The sequence below is a fragment of the Sinocyclocheilus rhinocerous genome, unplaced genomic scaffold (assembly GCF_001515625.1).
Source record: "Sinocyclocheilus rhinocerous isolate Xijiao unplaced genomic scaffold, SAMN03320098_v1.1 scaffold262, whole genome shotgun sequence".
NCBI lineage: Eukaryota > Metazoa > Chordata > Actinopteri > Cypriniformes > Cyprinidae > Sinocyclocheilus > Sinocyclocheilus rhinocerous.
In genome coordinates, this window is record NW_015641038.1 from 506,577 (window position 1) to 517,955 (window position 11,379).

An 11,379-nucleotide genomic window follows, 5' to 3' on the forward strand; every position below is an offset into this window, starting at 1 on the left:
AGCGCGTTTCAAAATTAAGTTATTTTATCGGCGAATCGGTTTTGAAAATGACCGATACCTATAATCATAAAAATGCTTAATATCGGTGCCGATAATCGGTCGACCCCTAATTTGAAAGCTGTTCTTCAGAGTTTTCCGAGCTAGCGTTATTGAACTTTTTCTCAGATTTCAACCCCACAGACCTGCACACTTAGATCTGTCTAACAGATAAAATTTCAATAGTCAAGTCAGTCATATTAAAACAATTTTTATTTGAACTCTCAGAGACCCAAGCTTGATAGTAATTATGTGTTTTCTTTTCCCCTCCATTAAAAGTGTTTTAAAGGGGTCATATGATGCGATTTCATTTTTTCCTTTCTCTTTAGAGTGTTACAAGCTCTTGGTGCATAAAGAAGATCTGTAAAGTTGCAAAGACTAAAGTCTCAAATCCAAAGAGATATTCTTTATAAAAGTTAAGAGTTAGCCACACCTACCTAAAACGGCTCGTTCGAACACGCCCCCACATATCTACCCCACTATACTGGCTTCATGATGTGCATGTGTTTTGTGGTGAATCTTGGATTAAAAATGCTACAATACATATGCTTGAACTTTCTTAGCAGCAAGCTAAGAGGTTAAAATTTGGAAATGTTCATCTCATTCCTGTGACAGTCACTAAATGCAGTGAAGTTTTACATTTTTAAAAGCTTTCCTAGTTAGACAGAGGGCCAAAAATTCAGTATGTTCATCTCACAGCAGCCTTCTGACACTCTTAATTTCATTAAGCACTGCTGATAATCATTTGTAATATTTATCTGTTATTTACCGTGTATGATGTGTAATGTACAGTGGCCGAGAGAGCTCAACGTGCTGCAACTTAAGAAAAAGCACCAGCAAATTAAGAAAACATCTTCATCAGTCTGACAACACATGTGCTGCAAATATGCACAACACAACCAAATAAATAAACGCGCTGCAAATACTCGCATGACCAGATACTAAAAAGCGTTTTTTTTTGCTTTGTTTGGTGATTACCATTTGTGTAACTACACAAATACCATGGTTAAACTATGGTTAGTGTAATTTGTGATTACCATGGTTTAACTATAGTAACCATGTTTTTTTTCTAGTAAAACCATGGTTAATTTTCATAAGGGAAGTTGTAAAAGTAAATTAGCCAGCTTACTTAAAGTATTTCGTCAGCTTATTTAGGCTAATAATATCGAAACAAGCTAAGGAATCATATGATCAGGATGTTAAAACAAATAAAAATTGCACCTTTTTAGAGTAGACATTGAAGCCTGTCCCAGCCAGGTTTGTCACTTGTTATGGTTCTCTTATACATTTCCAATGTGGTCTTTGCGTATTTGCAGCGCGTTTCTGTATTTGGTTGTGTTGTGCGTATTTGCAGCGCATGTGTTGTCAAACTGATGAAGATGTTTTCCTAATTTGATGGGGGTTTTTTCTATTTGCATGTGTTTTTTTTTTATTTGCAGCACGTTGAGCTCTCTCTGCCACCGTAGTAATGATGAGCATAATGTTTATATGATACTATAGGTCAAGATTTACTTGGAAGAAGAAAAAATTTATTCTAAATAGTAATGACATCATGTTTTCCTTTCTTACATCAATATTTCTTTCTTTAAAAAAAATAATAATAATACTTTTATTCTGCAAGAATACACTAATTAACAGTAAAGACATTTATAATGTTACAAAAGATTTCTATTCCAAATAAATGCTGTTCTTTTAAACTATGTATTTATTAAAGTACCCTGAAAATAATGTATAACAATTTCCACAAAAATATTAAGCATGCAGCACAACTGTTCAACATTGATAATAAGAAATGATAATAATAAGAAATGCTAGAATTATTTCTGATCAGTAATAGATGCTGGAAATTCAGCTTTGTCATCACAGGAATAAATTACATTTTAAAATATATCAAAATAGAATAGTCATTCTAAATTGTATTTCTATTTTATTTTATTTTTGTTCAAATAAATGCAGCCTTGGTGACTTCTTTAAAAATCTTAAATCTTACCAAACCCAAACTTATGAAGAGTATAGTGTATGTTTTGTTTTAAAGTGATCTAATACATTCATAGTTCATATTTTCACAAGTGCTTTGTAAATGAGTTAATGTAAAAAAAGTGTTATCAAATCGTAATTAGCCTCTAAATGAAATTAACACAAAACTCTGCTTTTCCTGGAAAGGATTTAAATCACGTCAGTTTAGTCCTTAAGTCATGGAGAAGAGCTTGGTTTGGTCATAGTTGTTGGTTTCTCCTTGTGGATAATGTATATACTGTAATATGTTATTGCTTCCAGCCTCCAACAGTGTGTCAGAGCAGTTGACAACATTCAAAGTGAACTGCCTTCAAAGTAGACCCTAAGCTTTATTTCTTCACCTCATCCAACTAATGATGTACATTTATATTCTGAATCAGCTGATTCTCAACTAACTCCACTTCTGTTTCTGGGTCACACACTGAGTGCACAAACAAACCGCTCCACTTTTAAATGACCTGCCATCTAGCCTTACTTCAGATTGCATAGCCATCACAAGCACAGCCTAACCCACCATGAAGCACACTAGAGCACTGCAGATCATATGCTCACTATACTGCTGAGGCTAACGGTAATACGAGTCATGATGTTCAGACACTATTGAGCTGAATCGATCCTCTGTTCATTCATCCTTTCCGGCCTTTAGCATTATAGGAGATGCTTCACTCTGTAAACCAACACTGCTTTCCTTCTCCTGGTTTAAAGGGACAGTAGATTAAAAAAAAAGGCATTTTTTTACAAATCACAACCCTACAAAAATCAACCCTTTGTTTTCTTTTGAATAATCGCAAACTGTGTAATATTGTGATGAACAAACTGAAACATTTTTTTCCTTCAAACATTCCTCTTAAATATTTCAGTATTTCTGTAACAGTACAAGTCAAGGTCATATATTTGATTTCTAGGTAAAATGGACTCCATTGCACTGAAATGCATTGACCAAACGGGCTGAATGCCTAAATGTAAATGTACTGCAAATATGACATCAGGCATCATGGTTGAAATGCAAAAACCAGTTATGGTTGATAATGTAACTGACATCCAAAATCATGTTATGCTTCATAAGGTACAACAGAGGGCATTTCTGATAAAAAGTTGATAAAAAGTTGACAAAAAGGCTGTTTGTCAAACAAATCTATTGTATCACTTCAGAAAGCATACACTACCATTCAGAAGTTTGGATTTTAAAAATGTTTTTCAACAAAGTCTCATGCTCACAGAGGTGTAATTATTTGATCAAAATATAGTAAAAATAGTAATAATTGTATATTACTAATCTAAGTTCATTTACAATAACTATTTTTCTATTTTAATATTTAAAAATGTAATTTATTCCCATGATGGCAAAGCTGAATTTTCAGCATCATTACTCCAGTCTTCAGTGTCGCATGATCCTTCAGAAATCATTCTAATATGCTGATTTGCTGCTCAAGAAATTGCCCCTTCAGACACTCAAATCAAGGACAATGCTCTGTCTGTGAGATTAATTAAATGTATAATTTATCTATCCTGTGGAGCGCCTGGCCATTAGACAACCTGACTGAATGGTTTCAATTTTGTGGAACCTAAGAAAGATGGAGAGCGAAGCATGGAGAAATAAGAAAGGGAGAGAATCTGAGAGAAGGAAGCACTTCGTGCTTTGCATGCTAAGTTGCTTTTGTTTCAAGACTGATTCTTTCTTGTAGATGCACTGGCTCTGTCTGTTTTGGAACAGACATATCAAGGCAGGATGAATATTCCCAGCATTCACAGCAACAGGGGCTCAGTAAATAATAGCAGAGCAATTTGTTCTGCTCAAGTTATCAGTCGTTCTCTCACTAATGGTATTCAGCAGATGTCATCATGGCTTAGATTCATTTGATGACCTGTTACGCAATGCCACAGGATGGTGTTAGCATTGAGAGCTTGTTGAGCTTATCATCCAAGTAGTTCACCCAAAAATTGCAGTTCTTATAATTTACTCACCTTCATCTCATTCCAAACCTGTAGGGCCTATGACTTTCTTTGATCCACCGAAAGAGATTTCACAGAATGTCCGAGCTGCGCTTGTGCTCTCGCCTATCAAATGAAAGTGGGTGGGAACCAGGAGCAGCCAAGCTTCAAAAAGGACATAAAAGCACCATAAAGCATCGCAAAAGTAGTTCTTATCAATTATGCAATGTATCAATTGTTTTCCTTTTTGTCAGTAATAGACTGAAATTTAAGGTGTTCACCATTTACTTTTATTGTATGGAAAAGGTCAGCTTGGACATTTTGCTTGGACATATCCTTTTGTGTTCCACAGAAAAAGATTCATGCATGTTTTTAAAAAGACATAAGGTTGTAGTTAAATGTTCTGTTGTAAGCTGCTTGTTTATTGTTCGCAAACAGATGGGATGGAAATTATTGAATTATTAACCATTAAATAGTTGGCGTATATGATGCTTCAGTGATGATTTTCTAGTCTGATGTACTCTGAACTTAATCACATATTGTTGTCTTAGAGATCTGTGGTTAGTCATTAACCACCCTATGTTTCCACGATATGAGGCAGCACTCGGTTTTATTTTGGGCTTTTAATTCAGTCTTCAGCTTTGTGTAATTTCTGCCAGAACAAGCTTCGTCTGGCTCTCATTTGCTTGGCCTCAATTCACTCCAGATAACATGACATGGATTTATTCAAGTGTTTTACTCTTTAAAGCTCTGCAGTTTGTCACAATGACAGAAAAAGCTTTAAATGTGCTGTGTAAGGATCAGCTTTTAAGATTGAATTTTAATATTATTTTTATTTATTTATTGATATTATTATGGTCTGTAAATATTAATCAAATGATTCTGTTCTTTCTGAGAAATATCAAAGCCCTCACAACTCACAAGATATTCTGTGTCCATTAACATTATGGTTTGTCCTAAAAAGTGCATGAGACATATCTGATTTCAATCTGATTTATAGAAATGCTGTGGCGTCTATCAGGCCTTGCCAGATGCATAATTTTGTCTCTCATGCCATCTAGAGGACAATGTGATTTTTTTTGTTCTTTTTTAAATGAGTGCCTTAAGTGCTGAAATTCATGCTTTATATTCTTCAGAGACCTGGAAAAACGTCAATTTTGGCTTTTCAATTTGTATTTTGCATTACATATTAAAAAAAATTGTATCATAGGAGGTGCTCTTTAAAGCAACATTTTCTGAACACTCCTTCCATCTGTCATTGTTTAAACAGGCAGACAGATAGTCCTGTGCTTATTTCACATTATTGGTTACTTGTAGTTGTTTTAATTAACATTGTTAAAATACTTTACATAGACAGTAAACATTACACATTTTAGCTCTAAGATACATTCTGCATGATGTAAAACTGAATTACTGTGAATAACTTATTCACAAGAGACTATCATGTGTTAAACCTTCATCTGTGAGTCATTTAATGTCTTAGTGTTATATAGTCTGGAAAGAGTCATCAGTTACAGTAGGTTCACATCCACATACAATGGCTCCACCTTATGGTCATTATTGGTCACTAACCAGTTTTGGACTTGTTGATTTCCACAGCTGTTCACTGCAATCTGACCCAGAATGGGATTGACCATCAGGTGTGTGCAGAGGATGTGACCTCACACCTGGAGGAAGTGTCTGTTGATCATGGACTGGATGATGACAGCCAAGGCTTTCAGGACCGGAGTCCTGGTTTCCAGCGACGATCTCCACCTCAGCGATCCGTCTCAGAATCTGAGCTCTGCAGGGTGAGAATAGATTAAAGACTATTACCGAGATCTCAAACACTAATGACATCTATAATTACACTACTTAAAAGCAGTGGCGGCTTGTCGGGGGAGGCACAGCTTCCCCCAAATTTTGAGGTGAAAATGGGACGACGACGATTTAATGTTAATAAAATTCACCATTCATTTCAGTTCATGTCTCAGAATGTGTATTTTTTGTTTGTAATTTCACAGCTGTAATACCATAACATGTTACTGAAGTTGGAAAGCGCCACTTTTCTATTGTGAATGAGAAGGGGAGGGGGAGGTCGGGGGAGAGTTGAGCTCTCGTGCCTCCGTTGGTAAAAAAAATTAGCCAATCACCATCGAGTGTTCACTTTCAGTGCTGAGGAGTGTTGAGAAAAGAAACCTCATTGGGGAGGCTAGCCTCCATTCTGGTATATCAATCAATCATCATAGAGATGTAAATTACGTGCTATTAGTTTGAACGTCTTGCGCTGCGCTGATAATGTACCAAGTACTTATTATAAGTAGCGATATTGAATATTGGATTGCCAACAGCTTTACCAAGCTGTCATTCAAACAGTGTATACAAATTAAATAAAGGGAGAACACGCCTAAGCTGGATATAGGCTACAGCAGTCGGCTTAATTAAATAGCACAACAGGCAGCTCTCTTTTAACACAGACTTTTAAGAAGGGATGGATGTTTGCCTCAAGTGATAGGCCAGATAAGTGAAATTATATTATCTTGCTGTATGTATGCATGTATGTCGTTTTCTGACTAAAAGCAACCAAAAAGCCAATTTAAAGTGGTTAAGCAAATAATAATAAGAATAATCGGCAGGGATCCCAGACCAATACAATTAGTGTGCCTCCTCTATTTTAAAACCCACGAGCTGCCACTGGAGCCGAGAAGCGCTCAAAACTTTAGTAAAGTAATATTGTAAAATGTTATGAAATATTATTGCGATTTAAAATACATTTTCTATTTTAATATTTAAAAATTTAATTTATTCCTGTGATAGCAAAGCTGAATTTTCAGCAGCCATTATACCAGTCTTTAGTGTCACATGATGCTTCAGAAATTATTTTAATATGCTGATTTGGTGCTCAAGAAGCTTTTCTTATTATCAATTTTGAAAACAGTTTTGTTGCTTAATATTTTTTCAGGATTCTTTAAAATAGAAATCTTTTGTAAAATTATTATTATTATTATTTTTTATTTAGTGGAGAATATCACTAATTTTTGAGATACTGTATAAAAAGACTGAATGCTTCCTATAATTTACCCCAAAAGCTTCTTATAATTCTTGTTAAATTTGCTTATTATCTTTAATGATTCTTACATGAATGAATATTACAAAAGGAAGAGCTTATCGTGTCACTTGCCATATTGTAAGAACAGCTTGGTTTTCATGTCAATTGTGACTTTTTACAGTCCAGCAGGACAAGAATCACTGGAACATTTCAGGCATCTGACAAATTATATATTACATAAAGAAATATACAGTACTGCTTAAAAAGTTTGTGAAACCTTTAGAATGGTCTATATTTCTGCATAAATATAACCCAAAAATCATCAGATTTTCATGCAAGTTCTGAAAATTGACAAAGAGAACCCAATCAAACAAATTAGATGAAAATATATACTTTGTCATTTATTTATTCAGGAAAATGATCCAATATTACATATCTGTGAGCAGCAAAAGTATGTGAATCTATAGGATTAGCTGTTAATTTGAAGGTGAAATTAGAGTCCATCTGTTCACTGAATTTTGAATTATACCCACAAATTCTGATGGAAAATGTCAGGACATCTGTCCGAGAACTGAATCTCAAGAGAAAGTGGGTCATGCAGCAAGACAACGACCCCAAGCACACAAGTTGTTCTACCAAAGAATGGTTAAAGAAGAACAAAGTTAACATTTTGGAATGACTGAGTCAAATTCCGGACCTTAATCCAATTTAAATTTTGTGGAAGGACCTAAAGCAAGCAGTTCATCAGAGGAAACCCAGCAACATCACAGAGTTGAAGTGGTTCTGTAAAATTCCTACAAGCCTTTGTGCAGGACTGATCAGCAGTTACAAGAAACGTTACTTGCAGTTATTGCTGCAAAAGGGGGTCACACCAGATACTGAAAGCAAAGATTCACATACTTTTGCCACTCACAAATATTTAACACCGGATCATTTTTCTCAATAAATAAATAAATGACAAAGTATATATTTTGCCTCCTTTGTTTGATTGGATTCCCTTTGTCTACTTTCAGGATTTGTGTGAAAATCTAATTATGTTTTGGGTCATATTTATGCAGAAATATAGAAAATTCTAAAGGGTTCTCAAACTTTCAAGCAGCACTGTATATAGGACCATTAAGATTTTGTCAGTGATAGAAATCATACTGTCTGGACCCAGTGTTTTTATTTTATTTAGTTATTACAAAATGATAAATCTTTTAACTTTTAGTTTAATGGTCCAAAATAGGCTTTGTTTCTTTATCAAAATATAATTTCTTTTTTTCTTTTGATTTTGAGGTGAAATATAACCCCCCGTTTATACAGTTTCTGTCGCTGTCATTTAATAAGTGATGCAGAGTATACATTCAGATAAGAGAAGCTGAATTGACAATATCATTTTACATCAAGTGTGAACAAAAGCTAGCATATTTTCTCACTGCATACATTGAACTCACTGGCATTACAAATATTTTTATAGTTAAGCTATTCACCACAAGATGGCACTCTAATGCACAGGGTCTGCTTTGTTGCTCTGATTTAAGCTGTCCGTCTGTCTTATTAAACTTTAGTTGAATTTATTGTGAATCATATATAAACTCCTGAGCCGTATATTTGAGAAATAGACAAATTAATCAAATGTTCATTCCATCAAACAATAAAATGCATAAATAAAAACATACATTGTTATTTTCATTGAAGCCATGTATTTTTGTCCTTCATCTTTAATAATAAATATTTTGTTTATATTGATCAACCCTTTATATTGATCAACCCAAATCATAAGTCTACAATGCCTCTAATATGAGTTCTGACTCCTGTTGTCATAGATGAGGATTTTAGTGCTGTGCATTCATATCTTCAAGTCATCATGCTTCGTTGCTATAGTAACATGAAAATTCTTGAATTGTCTAATTACACCAAGGTCAGAATGACTGTGACATTGTGTTTGTGTGTGTGTTATAATTTAAAAGCTCACTTTTCTTCCCCTCAACATCTCATCTGTCACTCATCTCCATTTAATTGGCTGGGAATCCACCTGCAAAGCCATTCCCACTTGTCTCCTACCTGCAGGAACTCCATCCTCACAACTTCTTAAAGTCTTCCGTGAAATGGAGCTCATGGCGGTATCTCCACTCACACTGCACTTTCAATGCCTTTATATATTAAACCTCATCAATCCTTTTGCAAGACTCTGTTTGCGATCACGGCTCTGCGGGCCTGCCTTTGCAGCTCAGTGGCAGATATCTTGGGTTAATTAGCTCAGTGCTGTTTTTAGTTGGGCTGTGACTCTCGCCCCACTGGAGGTTGTTTCTACTGACTCCGCGTCTGTTTGTTTGCCTGAGCTCTGTCGCTGCTGAATTAGCCTGCTTCCTAAAGGTAGCTTACACTTCAGCTCTCAACAGCGCTGTCACAATGGCCCTTTTTCCAGACGCTCTGAATTCAGCTCACACCACACTCAAATGGCAAGTAGTGGCATTCAAACAGGAGGCAGTCATTAAAGGGATAGTTCACCCAAAAATGACATTTTGTTATTATTTATTCACCCTCCTTGTTCCAAAATAGATGACTTCTGTGGAACACATTTAAAAATGTGTCAGTTGCTATTTTTAACACAATTACAATGAATGGGAACTGAAGCATTTAAGCCTTAGAAAAAGATCACAAATAAAAGTACTCATGTTTTCGAAGTCTTCTGAAGTTATTTATTCAATGATAATCACCGAGTTGAACTTAATGACCAGATCATTGGTAAATGAATCATTCGACTTGTCGTGTGAAGTGGTTCAGTTTCACATATTTCAGTTTGTTTTTCTCACCAAGGTATCGTATGGCTTCAGAACACTTTGAATCTTGAATGCTTCAATCCTGCTTTATTGTAATTTCATGGAATAAAACAGCCGACACATTCCTAATTTCTTTGTTTTCCACAGAAAAAAATTAAGTCATGCAGGTATTAAGGTGAGCAAATGATGACAGAATTTTTATTTCTAGCTGCACTCTTTCTTTAAAAGATGGGGAAAAAAGAGGGGGGGGAAATCTGCATTTACATTTTTTGCTGTTTTTTTTTTCTTGCCTAGCCGGGAACTGTGAAGCTGTCCAAACCAGTGGCGCTGTGGAGCCAGCAGGACGTGTGTAAATGGCTGAAGAAACACTGTCCCAATCAACACCAAGTCTACAGTGACTCCTTCAAGCAGCACGACATCACAGGTAAACACAGGCACCCTGTTAGTCTTATAATGATCTTGTCTAAGGTCAAATACCCAAGAAGCGTTATAGAGATTAGTTACTTGCATTGTGCAAGCATGGCATCAAAATCCAATATGTTAACATTTTTTGAGGTGTTTACTCTTACAGCTCGGTATTATATTATATTATTATATTTTTTTAGAGAAAATTTATATTATTACACTTTATTGTTTTTTTGTACTTTTTAAAAAACAATATATATACTATAATTATATCTAATTATAATATAATTATATACAACTTATTACATTTATATATAATCTATTCTTTTGACAACCATAAAATTGCCATTTTTATTTTTTTTAAATACAAATGTTATGGATAACTAAAATTTGTAGTTGGAAATCGGGGTCAATAGTCTTTTAGTCCCAAGATGTCCTTCTTATTATAGTGGGAGATACAGTATACCAAAATTAAAATTTGCAGTCAAATAGATCATGGAGTGATTTGGTCTGCTTTGTTTATAATCTTGGCTTTCTTTGCAGTAGCATAATCACACAGTGCTGATGAGCTGAAGTCCTTTAATCAAGAGCCGTCGTCCCGTAAATGTTCAGTTTCCAAGATCTCTTGATGAAAAGCTCTTGTGGTGATTTATCATGATTTGGCCAGCTGATCTCAATTGTCATGAGTAATGCTGGCTAAAGCAATGTTCTGTCCATTCTGAATTGTTCTAGTTTGATTTGAAGGATTGTGAATGCAATTTGCGTTAGGGTGATGCGTGATCCAATTAGCCATAATTTATGCAGAAAATATGCAAGCTCCTCGATTTGACGATCTAGTATTAATTAACAGGAATCAGTTCATAAACATCAGGCCTTACCAATTAGAGACGCAATGCAATTTGCATCCATCTCTGGTCATACCATGCAGAGCATAACACATTTCATTAGAGTAAACAGAGATGGATCAGTGCCAAATCACAAGACAGCAGTGTTAAAAACAAAAGCACATTAAACAGGTGCTTACTGGTGTGGCTTTCTTCCATAACAGGGTGTGTATTTGCATGTTGATAATAAAAAATAAATAAAAATTTGAACGATTGAGATGCTGATCATTTGATCATTTGTACATCAGTTGAATTCTATACATCTGCAGTATTCTCTAATATTGAGCTAATGAATTATATTATGTGATGAATT

The 11,379-nt window shown here is 35.0% G+C and overlaps 1 protein-coding gene across 2 annotated transcripts in view; it reads left to right on the plus strand.

Moving 5' to 3' along the window:
- Positions 1 to 10,783, plus strand: part of LOC107754268 (sterile alpha motif domain-containing protein 12-like) — an 18,609-nt gene extending 7,826 nt beyond the window's left edge. For both annotated transcript variants that reach the window (XM_016570649.1, XM_016570648.1), the window contains exons 2-4: positions 5,584 to 5,774; positions 10,072 to 10,201; positions 10,726 to 10,783. In XM_016570649.1, coding sequence (XP_016426135.1) covers positions 5,584 to 5,774; positions 10,072 to 10,201; positions 10,726 to 10,733 — 329 coding nt within the window. In that variant the 3' untranslated portion in view covers positions 10,734 to 10,783. The remainder of the gene's footprint in view (positions 1 to 5,583; positions 5,775 to 10,071; positions 10,202 to 10,725) is intronic.
- Positions 10,784 to 11,379: the final 596 nt, after the last annotated feature.